General features: G+C 52.0%; 1 protein-coding gene across 1 annotated transcript in view; it reads left to right on the top strand.

Moving 5' to 3' along the window:
- LOC146871135 (uncharacterized) overlaps positions 1-16,835 on the top strand; it is a 651,196-nt gene that overhangs the window by 11,529 nt on the left and 622,832 nt on the right. Inside the window, 1 exon segment of the mRNA XM_085646175.1 lies at positions 5,948-6,009. Within this exon segment, the coding sequence (XP_085502301.1) occupies positions 5,948-6,009 (62 nt within the window).

The raw sequence follows: 16,835 nt of genomic DNA, 5'->3' as shown, positions 1-16,835 counted from the left end.
GCAGGCAGCGGCGTACCGTCTGCGACAGAGCTTATCGCGGAACAATGGGAGGCAGGGGCCCGCGCGCGAATGCCCAGGGCAAACTGGAGAAGTACGCCTATGCGAAAGACATGCCGGCTTCCATGTCCAACAAAGAGATGCAGGAAAAAGTAGCAAACCAAGGGGAGGCGAGTAAGGTGATGCTTGAGGATATTATGGCCGCGCTTTCTCAGGTCCAGTCTACGGTGGGCACCATATCAACCAATGTTTCCTTTTTGAGAGCCGACTTTCAAAAGATGGCGCCACGAGTCACGGAGGTGGAGCAAACGACGAAATCCTTGGTTGGTGACACCACAGCGCTGCTTCGAAGGGTGACACACCTTGAGGCTGAGAACAAAACTATGGCGGCAAAGCTCGATGATCAGGAGGGGTGCTCCCGCCGCAATAACGTCCGCATTACGGGCCTTCCTGAGAGCGAAGGGGGTCAGGCCATGGATCTGTACGTTGAAGACCTCATTAAGACGCGACTCCAGCCGAGGGGATTATCAACCTTCTTCTCGGTTGAGCGGGTGCATTGGGTGCCGGGTGGTCGGCCTAAACCAGGGGCACCCCCCAGGCCGGTGGTGGCGCGCATCTTCAACTTCCGTGACCGAGATGCCATTTTACAAACTGCAAGAGTGGTCCCACCAATTCGTGTGCACAACTCGCTCATCTCCTGTTTCCCGGACTTCACAGACGCAGTCACTAAGTGCCGCAGAAGCTTCCTTGAGATAAAAAAGGATCTCCGGCAAAAGGGCATTGCCTATTCAATGCTATTCCCGGCGACATTGCGAGTAGTAGCTGATGGAAAAACGTAGTTTTTTGATCGCCCGGAGGAGGCCCGAGAGTGGCTTGAGGGGTGGCGACAAGTGGAAGGACGTCAGCGACCAGACAAACATCAGCAGCGGCGACGAGTGGAAGAGAGCCCCGAGGATCACGAGCAGACACGAGAAGGAGGCACGGCGCGGAAGGCAGAGACGGAGAAATGAGAGGAGGCACCATGGATCTCACATAACTGCGCACGCAGAGACAGACTCTGAGGGTAGTGTAGTGCTGCCCGGGTTGCTGGTCGGTGGGGGTCGCAAGCGATCTTCTATACATGATAAACGGGCGGACGAGGACCAGCCGATGCAGGGTGCACATGGCGGCCTCAGAACGGTCTTGACGAACACTGGCCCTAAGGAAGGGGATGGACTGTGTTGAACACCGGACTTCTCACCCCCGACACGCAAGTACTGTTACTGGGAACGGGTGTAAAGCGCTCTGCAAAGTTGGGGTGGCGGGTAGTTGTAAGTCTGTCTAGCAGGGAGGCAGGGTGGGGGGTGGAGGGTTGGGTTTTAGTGTTATGGTTTGGTTTTATGTGTTCACGTTTTGTATGCAGGCACTTGGAAATAATATGTCCTCACAAGAGAATGGTAGAGTCTTCTTATACAAATATCCGTCCCAATGACTATACGTCGTGATGATTAAGACAATGTCACACTCGCAGTCAACTGAGCTGGGGCAGAGGTCAGACACAGGGGACAGATCCCTGACACTAATGTCGTGGAATGTACGTGGCCTGGGAGATAAAATCAAGAGGGGTCTTGTGCTGCAGTGTATTAAGCGAAGCTCCCCAGATGTTGTCCTGCTGCAAGAGACGCATCTCACTGGGAGTGCATGTCAAGCACTAGATAGATGGGGGTTCAAGATGGTGGCACACTCTGAGTTCACGTCGGGATCTAGAGGGGTAGGTATATTGGTACGTAAACAATCGCCACTTATAATACATAAAACAAAGACGGACACGAATGGCCGCTTTGCGGCGCTGGTGGGTCAGTGGGAGGGACACTCTATCAACATAGTGTCGGTGTATATCCCTCCGGCGCTACAGGCAGTTGCGCTTCCGGCCCTGAGTGAATTCCTCCTTGATCTCCCGGAGGGGGAACTGCTGATTGGGGGGGACTTTAACGACGTGGTTGACGGAGATAGGGATCGGCACCCTGGGAGGGAGCTGGCGGTGGGGGGGGTCGCGACTCAGGGGCTTTCTGGAGGCAATGGGGCTGGTGGACACCTGGCGACATCGGCATCCCGCGGCGCGTCAGTACACTTTCCACTCTGCGGTATATAATAGTTTATCACGAATAGACCACTTTGTGGCCTCCTCGGAGAGCCTCAGACATGTAGACTCAGTGGACATTCGGCCCAGAGGTATATCAGATCACTCGCCTGTGGTCTTAACGTACAAGTATCATCAAGGGGGAAGGCGGCGAATATTCCCCATATTTCCGGGTTACTTGAAGGTTCCCAAGATTATGAAATCCATAAGCAAATCCACACAACAATACTTCGGGGAAAATGTCGGGTCGGTCCACTCCCCGTCCACCCTCTGGGAGGCCTATAAAACTGTGCTCCGGGGGCAAGCTATCTCCGATATATCAGGCTATAAGCAAGAACAGCGACGAGAACTCACTGCCTTGGAATCAGAGCTCCAAAAGGCGGATACACAGCATTCACAGGACCCGACTCCCGCTACGGCCCGAACCCTACGCCTCCAACAACAATTATATAGGGAACATCTGAGGGAGGTGACTGTACTTGGACTGGCAGCAACAAGTCATAAAATATACGAGACCGGCAATAAAGCAGGGAAACTGCTGGCATGGCTCGATAAAAGGGAGAGAGATAGAAAATGGATAGCACAGCTTAGAATGACAAATAACATTATGAACGCTGACCAACGAGCCATAGTCCACAGGCTAGCGCAACACTTTCAGCAGGTGTACACGTCACAGTCAACGATGACAGTGGAAGAGGCACTGACCTATATCAGGGATATTGCGATGCCCACGCTCGCCCCAGAGACCGCCCTCACATTGGAGGCGGATCTGACGACCGAGGAGCTGCAGGTGGCAATTGGCTCCCTGCAGACGGTAAAAGCGCTAGAACCAAATGGAATCCCCGTAGAGCTCCATAAAAAGCTGGCGGGGACAATGGCCCCACACCTACTTAACATGTACCAGGATAGCTTGATGAAGGGAGAACTCCCGCGGGATCAACGTGTGGCCACAATAGTGGCGATCCCGAAGCCAGGGAAGCCCCCAGAAGAATATACATCCTACCGCCCCATTTCCTTAATTAATGCGGAGGCTAAAATATTAGCGAAGGTCCTGGCGTTGAGGCTTACTCCGCATCTCATGACCCTGGTTCACCCCGATCAATCGGGGTTTATGCCTAATAGGAACCCGGCGTTAAATCTGAGGCGAAGCATGGAGTGATGGCCCGTGTACCTTATATTCAGGAGCTAGCAGTTATCCTGTCATTGGATGCCCGTATGGCGTTTGATATGGTGGAATGGTCCTTCCTATTTGCGGTTTTGACACACTTTGGGTTTGGCCCACGGTTTTGTGCGTGGGTGAGCCTACTCTACACAAAGCCACTGGCCCATGAAGCGGCTAATGGGCACATAACCGAGGACTTCCCACTGTCCCGAGGTACGCGGCAGGGCTGTCCGCTGTCACCGTTACTGTTTGCACTGGTGTTGGAACCACTGGCGGCATGGATCAGGTGGGAGCCTCAAATACGCGGACTGAGATGGACAGCAGACTGGGAAGACCGCATATCGCTTTACGCGGATGACGTTCTGCTTTACCTGGCCTCACCCAGACGCTCCATCCTGGTGCTTCTCAATTTATGTGACCAATTTGGTCGTGCATCGGGCTACACTATCAATTGGTCCAAGTCAATACTTTTCGTACGCCGGGGCCCGCCGCCACAGCTCCCGGAGGATTGCCCATTGGAGATCTCGGTAGCGGGATTCCGATATTTGGGAATCTACATCACTTCGGATCCCGATGAATTTTTTAAGCAAAATCTTCTGCCCCCCCTGGAGCGTCTAAAAAGAGATGCCACCCATTGGGGGACTCTCCCCCTAACGCTGCTGGGGAAGGCAGCGCTTTTTAAGATGATGGCACTGCCTCGATTTCTGTACGCCCTCGAAGATACGCCATACTCCGTGCCGCCCACCTATTTCAAGCACATTGCGGCTCAAGTCGCGGGGCTAATGTGGGGGAACAAACCGGCACGCATTGCACAACGCAAGCTTAACAAAGGGTGGTTTGATGGGGGCATTGCGCTACCGGACATCCAACTATATTATTGGGCGGCGCATTTGAAAGTCATTAATCAATGGGTGCATGCTCCACAGGCGAATCCCGCCTATAAGGCAGATAGAAGCGGGCTTGGGGCTGGAGGCATGATGTGCGTACTATATAACAGAAAGCATACATCGATATTACTCGGACCCACTAGGCTGGCGGTTGACATCTGGCATGTAGCGCATGCTAAAATGGGATGGGCAGGAAAGTTAACACAACTCACCCCTCTGTGGGTGACACAGCGGCTGGGCGGCTTGGGACACTGCAAGGGCTTTGACAAATGGGATACAATTGGAATATCAACAGTAGGTGACGTGGCATAAGGGAGGAGTAGCCATGTTCGAGCATCTCGGGGCGCAATACGACCTGGCGCCCTCTGAACGCTTTAGGTACCTGCAGATTAGGCATGCGCTGTGGGTCGCTATACCGCCGGGTACAGAGGTCCCTGAGGCCACCCCCTTAGAGGATAGGCTTTTGACAGATTGCATGTATAAACGAGCCATTTCTTTCACATATAGAAAGTTAGTGAACAGCCTCCCGGACCCTCACGGGGCGCTCAGGGTAAAATGGACACGAGATGTGGGCGATTTCGACGACTATGATTGGCGAGAGGCGCTAACCTCACCGCGGGAGGTGGGGATACCATCCAGACTTAAACTTGTACAACTAAAAATCCTACATAGAACTTATTACACTAGACGTATCCTACACATAATAGGGTCGGCACCACATCCGTATTGCCTGAGACGCTGTGGGGAGGAGGGCACTTTCCTCCATACCTTGTGGGGATGTCCCAGGATAGCGGAATACTGGGTAAAAGTGATGAGGACCATATCACAAGTGGTAGAAATATCGTTGGCGCCCGAGCCTAGAAGATGCATTCTAAATGTATGGGAGCCAAATGACCTCACCCGCCCAGCACAGGAGTGGGTAACAATGGGGATAATGGTGGCAAAGCGCAACATCGCACAAAAGTGGGGAGCGAAAGAGACACCACACCGTCACTGGCCGCCTGGTGTGGGGATCTTGATTTGGCCATGGTGGCAGAGAAAGCAGTGTTTATAAATCGGGGCTGCCCCGGGAAATGGAACAAGATATGGGGGGCATGGAATAAATACAGGGGATACATTTGTGAACCCCCCGACATTGAAGCAGAGGAGGACTCAGACAATGAAAACGGAGGAGAGTTGGAAATGTAATGTGAAGACACTTACCAGTTTAAGGAAATGTTTACGAATTTGTAATACCAAGTGCCACAATGTTCATCAATGCAAAGGTAATGATTATATGTATATGTGTAAATATGACGGAAATATCTATGCCTTGAACAAGAAAATAATAAAAACAGTTAAAAAAATAAATGTTTTTCCGATGCCATATGGGGCATTTATTTGTTATTTTCTTATGGCTTTCATTAGTTTTCAAATGTTTTCATATTAAGCTGAGCGGCTGAATTTATGCAACTAGTCTGCTGGAGGTTGGTTTAAGTATCTTAAGCAGTTCTGTAGATTTGTATAAATCAGTTGGTGACTGTATTTTTGGGGAGTGGGGTTGGTCCTTTTGCTCAGTGTCAGCCTTTTATTATGCAATTCTGGTTGTATGGCATGCACTTTCTTACATAAGTGTACTCATACTTGCTTTGAGGCAGAGTTTTACTCTATCACTTGAAAAGAAAACTGAATCCAAAACTGTAGACCTCAGCCGAGCCTCAGTTGCAGGATTAAAAATGTTTCCGGGTTTACTAAAGTGTGAAATCGGACTTGTAAATAGTGTACTTTAATTTGTCTCTTTAGAATCAAGCTGCCCGAGACATGAAGCGACTAGAGGAGAAGGACAAGGAGATCAAAAACTCAAAGTAAGCTTTCTTTCTACTATCTTGAATGCCAGAAACCTATTAAGGGTCCCTGTTGGAAACAGCCCACTCCCACTCCGCAGGGTGGTGGTGGACTCCCCGAACACACTGTGGTAGCTTGGCTCGAGTGGTCAGGAAACAGGCGCAGTGCTAAGCATACAATATACCCATACAATAACCATGCGTGCATCCGTTCCAAAAACGACTCTACACCGTAAAAATTATGAAAATATTCTTTCTTTATCTTTTTCTCTTAGTTGCTGATTGGAAACATAAATAGGTCAATCACAATATACAAGTTTCAATTAGTGCAGGTCAAATAAATATTGGCTGTTTGATGAAATAAATAGGGGTGATCATAAATAACAGGGCATAAATACAAGTGCAATATATACAGACAATTAAATACTTTGAGGCAATAAATACTGTACCAATAAATATTGTACACCAACAAGTCCTGTGGACCTATAAATATAGTGCAGCAATAAATAGATAAAAATTCAATAAATACAGTATCCCCAATAAATAATTACAAGTATACAGCACCCCTCATATAATCAGATGACACTTCACTTCTTAAGGGCTGATTTGGCCCAGGCACAGCTTGTAGGGTTGTGGAAGGCTTGAGGGGGGAGGCTACTCCCTGGCTGGGACAAGGCTGAGGCCTAAACTGAGGTAGATCAAAGGGGGGAATACCTATGCCCTGGCTTTCCTTCTCCACACAACCTCTCTAGGTCAGTCCCAGTTCACCCCAGGCACAGTCAGGTGGGTTTCAGCACCTCCCTAGCCCCTTAGAGCAGTCTCTCAGGTCTCCACAGGGCCTTAGGCGCCCTCTACTCCACTTACTGCCCTTTTCCTGATGTTCCGACGCCGCTGGAGTCGTGTCGACGCCGTGAGGCGGTTCCGGTTCGGTCTCGGCGGCCTCGGCACAATGTCAGTTCTTTGACGACGCCGGCAGGCGGTTCCGGTCCGATGTCGGTGGCCTCGGTTCGATCTCGACCTCCGATTCGACGACGTCGGGCAGTCTCTTCACGATGTCGACTTCGGGCGGCTCCGGTCCGATGGCGCTCTCGGCTCCGATGACGTCGGCCGGCCTGGCCTCGATGTCGACTTCCGGCGACTCCGGGGTGCGATCCTCACCCCCGACCTCCGGTGCTCCTCCTCACAGGTTCCGGGCGACTCCGGAGTGCGATCCTCACTCCCGACCTCCGGTGCTCCTCTACCTCGGTCTCCGACGACTCCGGAGGGCGGACTTCACTCCTCCGATGACGCCGCTCGCTCGACCTCGGTTCACTTCCTCCTCGACCTCTGGTATTCCTCTCGACCCCCGTCGGCGCCCTCTCACGACCTCAGGCGGCTCCGGGTACGACGTCTGCTACTTCAGTCAGCGCCGCTTCTCCACCTCGGGCTCCAGGTCTTCAGGCTACTCGACGCCGGACTCCAGGGAAACCAGTTCTCAGGTCAGAATCTTGCTGTTTTCTTGGTTCTAAGGCCTGTTCCTGCTGTCCAGGTCCTTAGGATGGTTTTCTTCTGTCTTCTTCCCACACAGGGCTATAGGCTGGGATCCATCAGTAGGGACAAGTATCAAGGGTGGGTTTATGGACCCCACTCCAGGCACAAGTTTCCACCCCTGCTGCTTCACTCCTTCCTCCTTCACTGTTGTGCTCCTCTCCCTTCACCAGTCAGGTGCCAACTGCTAGCTCCAACTGCCAACACTCTGTCTTAACCTCCCAACATTCTAAACCGCCTCCAACTGTCACAGAGTTCTGGAATGTTCTGGAAGGTGCTGGTAGGTTCCAGTGGATGCTGGTGATGTCACAGGTGGCCACCATTTTGTGCTCCAGGCCCTCAGACAGAAGTTTCAGGGGTAGATAAAATGGCTCCCTGAATCTGCAGCAACACTAAAAAGTCTGGTGGTTCCCAAAAAGGAAAAATTCAAACAGGGTTTGAGGCAAAAGTGGGACAAAATAAATAATGATGAGGAGGGACCACCCAAAGGGCTGACAGGTCTAACACGCGTCCCCCCCAGCTGAAAGTGGGGAGAGCTACCCAACCCCTTGGGAGTTCTCATCACTAAGGCGGAAATACCTTGAGAGACCGTCTGCATTGGCGTGGTCCACTCCAGGCCGATGTTCCACCTGAAAGTCCATCCCCTGTAGGGAAATAGACCACCTCAACAACTTGGGATTCTCCCCCTTCATTTGCATCAGCCAACGAAGGGGTCGGTGGTCGGTCTGAACCAGGAAGTGCGAGCCAAACAGGTATGGCCGCAACTTCTTCAGAGCCCATACCACTGCAAAGGCTTCACGCTCTATTGCACTCCACTTCTGTTCCCTGGGAAGTAGTCTCCTGGATAGGAAGACCACGGGTTGATCCAGACCCTCTTCGTTGAGTTGCGATAACACTGCCCCAATGCCATGTTCTGATGCATCTGTCTGGACAATGAACTCCTTGGAAAAGTCTGGGGCCCTTAAGACCGGGGCCTCGCACATGGCTTTCTTCAATCTCACAAAGGCCTGCTGACAGGCCTCCGTCCAGACTACCCGTCGAGGTTGTTTCTTGGACGTGAGCTCCGTGAGAGGGGCTACGATGGTACCGTACCCCTTCACGAAGCGGCGGTAGTATCCCGTGAGGCCCAAAAATGCTCGGACCTCAGTCTGAGTCTTGGGGGGTTCCCAGGCCATGATGGCCTCGATCTTCGCCTGGAGGGGTTGCACCGTTCCCCTACCCACCAAGTGTCCAAGGTACACTACCGACCCCTGCCCGATCTGGCACTTGCTGGCCTTGATCGTCAATCCAGCTTGTCTCAGGGCCTGGAGAACAGCTTGCAGGTGACGCAAGTGATCCTCCCAGCTGTTACTGAAGACGGCTATGTCATCCAGATAAGCAGCAGAGAAACTCTCCATTCCGGTGAGGATCTGGTTTACCAGGCGCTGAAACGTGGCAGGTGCGTTCTTGAGCCCAAAGGGCATCACACAGAACTGGTAGTGGCCATTGGGCGTGGAGAAGGCTGACCTTTCCCTTGCTCCATCAGTCAAAGAGATCTGCCAGTACCCTGAAGTAAGGTCAAAGGTACTTAGATATTGGGCAGCTCCCAGCCGGTCAATCAATTCATCCGCCCTAGGGATCGGATGAGCATCAGTTTTGGTCACTGAATTCAGTCCCCGATAGTCCACACAGAACCTCAGTTCTGGTTGGGCACCCGGTGGTGCAGCTTTTGGTACTAACACCACCGGACTGGACCAGGGGCTGCTAGAAGGTTCGATCACTCCTAGCTCCAGCATCTTAGTGACTTCACTGTGAATGCTGGCCTTCACCTTGTCTGACATCCGGTAGATCTTGGACTTCACAGGTGGGCTGTCTCCTGTGTCCACGTCATGGACGCACAGGTGAGTCCTACCCGGGACAAGGGAGAACAATGTAGAGTACTGTCCCAGGACCTGGCGACAGTCCTCCTGCTGTTCAGGAGTTAGAGATGGGGAGAGAATCACTCCCTCCACCGACCCATCCTTTTCTTGAGACGCAAACAGATCAGGGAGAGGCTCGCTTTCCACGTCCTCTCCTCCGTCAGTCACCATCATCAAGATGACTTCGGGCCTCTCGTGGTGGGGTTTGAGGCGGTTGGCATGCAGCACCCGCAGGGGCTGACGAGGGGTCTTCAGGTCCACCAAGTAGGTAGCCTTACCCTTCTTCTCCAACACCTCAAAGGGTCCTGACCAGCGATCCTGGAGGGCACTAAGCTCTCCTGGTTCGATCACCCACACCTTCTGGCCAGGCTCCAACTCCACCGGGTGAGCGTTGTGGTCATACCACGCCTTCATCACTGCTTGGCTGGCTTCCAAGTTGTCAGAAGCTTGCTTCCACAACTTAGCCATTTGGCTCCGGAAGGCCAGCATGTAGCTCACCACATCCTGGGGGAGCTTTCTGGGAGTTCTTTCCCATCCGTCTCTAACCAGGTTAAGAGGTCCACGTACAGGGTGCCCATACAGAAGCTCGAAGGGGCTGAAGCCCACTCCCTTCTGTGGCACTTCCCTGTAGGAAAAAAGTAAACAGGGTAGGAGGACGTCCCATTTCCTCCGCAGGCTTTCAGGCAGACTTCTGATCATGCCCTTCAAGGTTTTGTTAAACCTCTCCACCAGACCATTTGTCTGGGGGTGGTAAGGAGTTGTGAACCGGTATGTCACTCCACATTCCTTCCACATTGCCCGCATATACGCTGACATGAAGTTGGTCCCCCTGTCGGACACAACTTCCTTGGGAAAACCCACTCGGGTAAAGATTCCCATCAGGGCCCTGGCCACAACAGGTGCTGTTATGGTCCTCAGAGGTATTGCCTCTGGGTACCGTGTGGCATGATCCACCAGAACCAGGATAAACCTGTGACCAGCTGTAGTTGGCGGATCTAATGGACCCACAATGTCGATGCCCACCCTTTCAAAGGGGGTGCTAACGACAGGAAGTGGTTCCAGGGGAGCTTTCAGCTTCACCCCTGTTTTCCCACTGGCTTGGCAAGACACACATGTCCGGCAGTAGGTATCGGACGACACTTTCATCTGAGGCCAATAAAAGTGTGGGACAAGACGGGCGAAGGTCTTGTCTTGCCCCAAGTGTCCTGCCAATGGTATCTCGTGAGCCAACTCCAGAAGGAAGGCTCGATAACGTTGAGGAACTACCAAGGCTCGTGACGATCCATGTAGGGGTGCCTTGGGTTCACTGTAGAGGAGGCCATCCTCCCAGTAAACACTGTAGTTCCCTTCAACGTTCCCTGCTGCCTGGGCTTCGGCCTGTCGCCTCAGCCCCTCAAGGGTAGGGCACTCCCTCTGGCCCTGGCAGAATTCCTCCCTGGACGGGCCTCCCTCCACGTGCCACTCGGCCGGGATGGGTAGGTCCTCCAGGTTGGTAACGTCCCCCTCCGCAGACTCCTGGTCCACCACCTCCGGTGGCCTATCCGTCCTACGGGGTGGAGACGCCGAGGCAGGCTCCTCCTGTCCTCGGTTCTTCCCTTGACTGGCAGCTGGCTGGGCCTTTGTTCCAGGCTCCAGCCGAAATGAACTCCCTCTTCGGGTAGTCGCGGACCTTGTTCTAACACAGGCCCAATCAGGTGTACCCAGCATCTCGGTGTGAGTCCGGTATTCCACCTCCTTCCAAGCGTTGTGCTCCATGTCATTCCCCAGCAGACAATCGACTGGCACGGCAGGGCTTACGGCAACTCGAAGTGAACCTGCAACCCCCCCCCATTCAAAGGGAACCTCGGCCACTGGATAGTGGCCTGTTCTGCCGTCAGCCATCGCGGCTGGGTGGAGTACATCGGGAATTACCTGCTCTGGAGACACCAGTTGGCTACGCACCATAGTCATACTGGCTCCTGTGTCTCTCAGAGCCTCCCCTCTTTGGCCGTTGATGGTGACCCATTGCCCATACTTTGCGGTATTTGCGGGCACCTGGATCTTAGGAACCATCTCCCGTTCTCCCAGGGACACTAAAGTGACACCCGCCCACTCCCTTCCCTTAGTTAAGGGCATCTCCTCCCCGAGCACTACACTAGCTACTCCGGGGGTCTTTCCTCCAGTGGGAGGGGGTGGTCGTTTCTGGCACTTCGGATCTCCTTTATAGTGTCCAACGCCACCGCACTCGTAGCAATGGACAACCCTTGGCTGCTGACTCTGGCCAGGATTAGGGTTTCTGGGTGGGTTAGCCTTAGAGGTGAATCCTGTTCCCTTCCCTTGGAAGTTATTTTGGGGGCCTTTGGAGAACTCCTTTTTCTTTTCCCCTCCCTCTTTCTTCTGGGGGGCGCCCTGTCCGGCCCTTTGAGTATCCCCTCCAGTCCCCCTTGTGGACACCCGGGTACTAGCCCAAATGTCCGCCTCCTCAGCAAGCTTCCGGGGACTGGTCAGCTTGCTATCCACCAGGTGTTGCCGCAGTTCAGGGAAACATTTCTCGAGCAGGTGTTCCTTCAGTACTAGGTCAAACAACTCCTCGTAGTTCCTCACTTCACTGCCCTGAATCCAACCTTCCATTGCCGCCTTCGCATAGTCCAGGAAGTCCACCCAATTCTGCGTGCCCAGTTTGTGACTACCCCTGAACTTCTGTCTGTACTTTTCAGGTGTTAGTCCAAACTTTCTGATGAGCGCCAGCTTCATGGTGGGGTAGTGGGTTTGCTCATCCTCTTCGAGGGCCAATAAAGCATCCCTACCAGCTGGAGGCATGTACTTATACAATCCCCCTCCCCAGTACTTCTCCGGAACCCCATGGGCCCTCAATGAGACCTCATAGGCTGCTAGCCACTTGGCGATATCGTCGCCCACTCCATAGCTAGCCACTATGTCCTTTGGCAGGTATGGTTTAGATTCCCTGGTGATCTCTTGGGTTTGGCTGCCACCATTAGGAACAGGTTGTGCCCCGATTCTCAAGATCTGAAGATCTATTTCTTTCAGTCGCAATTCATGGGCCATCCTCTGCTCCTCCTTCTCCTTTTCCAGCCTTGCTAAGTCCCATGTGAGCTGTCTTTTCTCCCTCCGGTCTCTTAGCTCCACTTCAGACAAGCCACCGCTAGAGGCACTGCTGCCCTTCCTAGAAATGGTTCTGGGCCCTGCTGACAGGTTCCCCACCTCAGGTTGGTACATCTCAGCCCCCTCGGGGTCAGGCTCTCCATCCCTGTCTTCCTCCTCAGCCTTGCTTTCTCGGCGTGCCTCCCCCCAAGCCCTTAAGCTGGTTTGGAGTGCACCCTTCTTTGCTCCTGGGGGACAGTACACCCCCTCCCGCTGGCAAAACTCCCTGAGTTGGGCCACAGTGTAGGTTTCTAGATTTTCTAGTACAAACTCCATCTTGCCCACTCAGGTTAGAGGACAGGTTTTGTGCAGTAACAATGCAGGGGGGTACCTTTAATAATACCTCCTCCCACCACCAGAGTAGATTTGGAAAAAACAAAAACCCACAATTGGGAAGGCCGCTGTGAGAAAACTCCCGGTGTAGGCCTATGGACTACCCACAGTTATTGTTGAGTATATGTAGGCACAGCTCTATCCCACCGCTGAACACCAATTTATGTTGGAAACAGCCCACTCCCACTCCGCAGGGTGGTGGTGGACTCCCCGAACACACTGTGGTAGCTTGGCTCGAGTGGTCAGGAAACAGGCGCAGTGCTAAGCATACAATATACCCATACAATAACCATGCGTGCATCCGTTCCAAAAACGACTCTACACCGTAAAAATTATGAAAATATTCTTTCTTTATCTTTTTCTCTTAGTTGCTGATTGGAAACATAAATAGGTCAATCACAATATACAAGTTTCAATTAGTGCAGGTCAAATAAATATTGGCTGTTTGATGAAATAAATAGGGGTGATCATAAATAACAGGGCATAAATACAAGTGCAATATATACAGACAATTAAATACTTTGAGGCAATAAATACTGTACCAATAAATATTGTACACCAACAAGTCCTGTGGACCTATAAATATAGTGCAGCAATAAATAGATAAAAATTCAATAAATACAGTATCCCCAATAAATAATTACAAGTATACAGCACCCCTCATATAATCAGATGACACTTCACTTCTTAAGGGCTGATTTGGCCCAGGCACAGCTTGTAGGGTTGTGGAAGGCTTGAGGGGGGAGGCTACTCCCTGGCTGGGACAAGGCTGAGGCCTAAACTGAGGTAGATCAAAGGGGGGAATACCTATGCCCTGGCTTTCCTTCTCCACACAACCTCTCTAGGTCAGTCCCAGTTCACCCCAGGCACAGTCAGGTGGGTTTCAGCACCTCCCTAGCCCCTTAGAGCAGTCTCTCAGGTCTCCACAGGGCCTTAGGCGCCCTCTACTCCACTTACTGCCCTTTTCCTGATGTTCCGACGCCGCTGGAGTCGTGTCGACGCCGTGAGGCGGTTCCGGTTCGGTCTCGGCGGCCTCGGCACAATGTCAGTTCTTTGACGACGACGCCGGCAGGCGGTTCCGGTCCGATGTCGGTGGCCTCGGTTCGATCTCGACCTCCGATTCGACGACGTCGGGCAGTCTCTTCACGATGTCGACTTCGGGCGGCTCCGGTCCGATGGCGCTCTCGGCTCCGATGACGTCGGCCGGCCTGGCCTCGATGTCGACTTCCGGCGACTCCGGGGTGCGATCCTCACCCCCGACCTCCGGTGCTCCTCCTCACAGGTTCCGGGCGACTCCGGAGTGCGATCCTCACTCCCGACCTCCGGTGCTCCTCTACCTCGGTCTCCGACGACTCCGGAGGGCGGACTTCACTCCTCCGATGACGCCGCTCGCTCGACCTCGGTTCACTTCCTCCTCGACCTCTGGTATTCCTCTCGACCCCCGTCGGCGCCCTCTCACGACCTCAGGCGGCTCCGGGTACGACGTCTGCTACTTCAGTCAGCGCCGCTTCTCCACCTCGGGCTCCAGGTCTTCAGGCTACTCGACGCCGGACTCCAGGGAAACCAGTTCTCAGGTCAGAATCTTGCTGTTTTCTTGGTTCTAAGGCCTGTTCCTGCTGTCCAGGTCCTTAGGATGGTTTTCTTCTGTCTTCTTCCCACACAGGGCTATAGGCTGGGATCCATCAGTAGGGACAAGTATCAAGGGTGGGTTTATGGACCCCACTCCAGGCACAAGTTTCCACCCCTGCTGCTTCACTCCTTCCTCCTTCACTGTTGTGCTCCTCTCCCTTCACCAGTCAGGTGCCAACTGCTAGCTCCAACTGCCAACACTCTGTCTTAACCTCCCAACATTCTAAACCGCCTCCAACTGTCACAGAGTTCTGGAATGTTCTGGAAGGTGCTGGTAGGTTCCAGTGGATGCTGGTGATGTCACAGGTGGCCACCATTTTGTGCTCCAGGCCCTCAGACAGAAGTTTCAGGGGTAGATAAAATGGCTCCCTGAATCTGCAGCAACACTAAAAAGTCTGGTGGTTCCCAAAAAGGAAAAATTCAAACAGGGTTTGAGGCAAAAGTGGGACAAAATAAATAATGATGAGGAGGGACCACCCAAAGGGCTGACAGGTCTAACAGTCCCAATCAGTTTTATTTATAGTTTTAACTCCAGTATACAGTGGCGATTAGTGTTTTCAGCTGGGCCAACTGGGATGTTTTCTGAAACTCTGAATGCGAAGATCATTGCCACCAGGGTAATATGCCACTGGAACCAAGCTATACCTGGCTGATGAGGAGGACCTGATCTGGCGGTTCTGGCTGGATTGTTCCCAATGGAACTGAGTTAAGACTGATTTGCATCTGAGGGCTGGGGCCAAACTGAGGTGGAATGGTGTGCAAAATTATAATTGATTGGGATGCACCCCTAGTAATTACCATTGGCTTGGATTAGTTCAAATACTGCATCCATCACTTTTCTTGTATATTTCATTGTGACGTCCTAAGTGGGATGGACATGCCCAGACGTGGGTGTGTGACTGGAAAAAGCTAATAATTAAAGGTCTCCATCCATCACCTTTTTATATACACCTGGGTAATGTGTCCTTTAAGAACACCATCTTGGGATGCCTTATGTAGGAGAGTAGGGTCTGCTATCCTATGGTCACCCCAAATTTTTGCTTTTTGCTTCACTGGTTTTTGACATATTGAGGCTGTGGGCCTGCCAATCAGACCCCCAGCCTGCTGTTCTCTCTACTAAATTTAAACTATGCACCCTAGGTGCATAACCAATTGGAAATGGATCACCCTGTCAGCCCCTGTACCAGTGTACACTAGGTACCCAGGGCATTGGTGTACCCAAGGCCTGCCAGGGGCTGCAGCATGTATTATGCCACCCCAGGCTTGGCCTAACAATCTGACACAACTGGCTGATCACTCAGCTGGGGTAAGTTGGTGTAATCACCTCTTACTTAGGTGTAGTATACCTATACCTAACCTTGAATGGGACACCTGGTAACCTATAAGTCACTCCTATGGCAGGCCTTAACAATCCTGAAGGCAGAGTGCTTGGTTCCATGTGAGATGGTGCTCTGGCATGAGCTGAGCCTGTCTGCAGTGGTCGTTTTAAAATATATACATACGTTATGTACGTTGGTACACTGATCTGTAAATTACAAAATCACAGTTTAATGGCGAGGAAAAATATATACAATTATATGCACATAGTGTAATACGTGGTAGTACATCTAATGGATGAAGAGAATCGAGATCGTTAGAAAGAAACGGTGTGCAAGTGGAGCCGCCATCTTGGAAAGGGGTAAGACAGAAGTTTTTGATACTATTAAGTATCCAAATATGTTTCTGTATGGTGAGATGGCCCCAAATCTCACCATCTTTCGCTCTCATAACCTAATTTAGCTGTGAGCGATCGCATACCCTGGCTGGAACATCGAGCCCATACAGAAACATATTTGGATACTTAATAGTATCAAAAACTTCTGTCTTACCCCTTTCCAAGATGGCGGCTCCACTTGCACACCGGCACTGGAACTTGCCCTTTTCTATTTTTAACCTCGTGACACGCCCGCAAGCACATAAAAACAATTCGGCTACGAGGACACGCCAGAATGCGGTCCGAGAGGTTTGGCTTTCAGTAGGTGTCAGAAGCATGTGGGGTTCAACGTACAAGTAAGTGCTGCCATTCTCACCTCCTGAATGAAGCATGGAAACCCTTCTCTTTCTCCCCCACACCACGCTGGGCGATCCGTCATTACGGAACACGCCGTTTCTTTCTAACGATCTCGATTCTCTTCATCCATTAGATGTACGAGATCTCCGCATCCCCTCCAGTGACCATGAGGCACAGTGTTGCTTTTTCTTATGTAGGTTACATGTTTTATGTTGTATGTTATTGTGTGTGTTTAGTCAGACCTAATTGTTTATTTAATTCCAGCACAA

This window comes from Triturus cristatus, chromosome 1_1, assembly GCF_964204655.1.
Source record: "Triturus cristatus chromosome 1_1, aTriCri1.1, whole genome shotgun sequence".
Lineage (NCBI taxonomy): Eukaryota > Metazoa > Chordata > Amphibia > Caudata > Salamandridae > Triturus > Triturus cristatus.
Note: the sequence above shows the minus strand (reverse complement) of the source record. Positions and strands in the feature narration are given on the sequence as shown.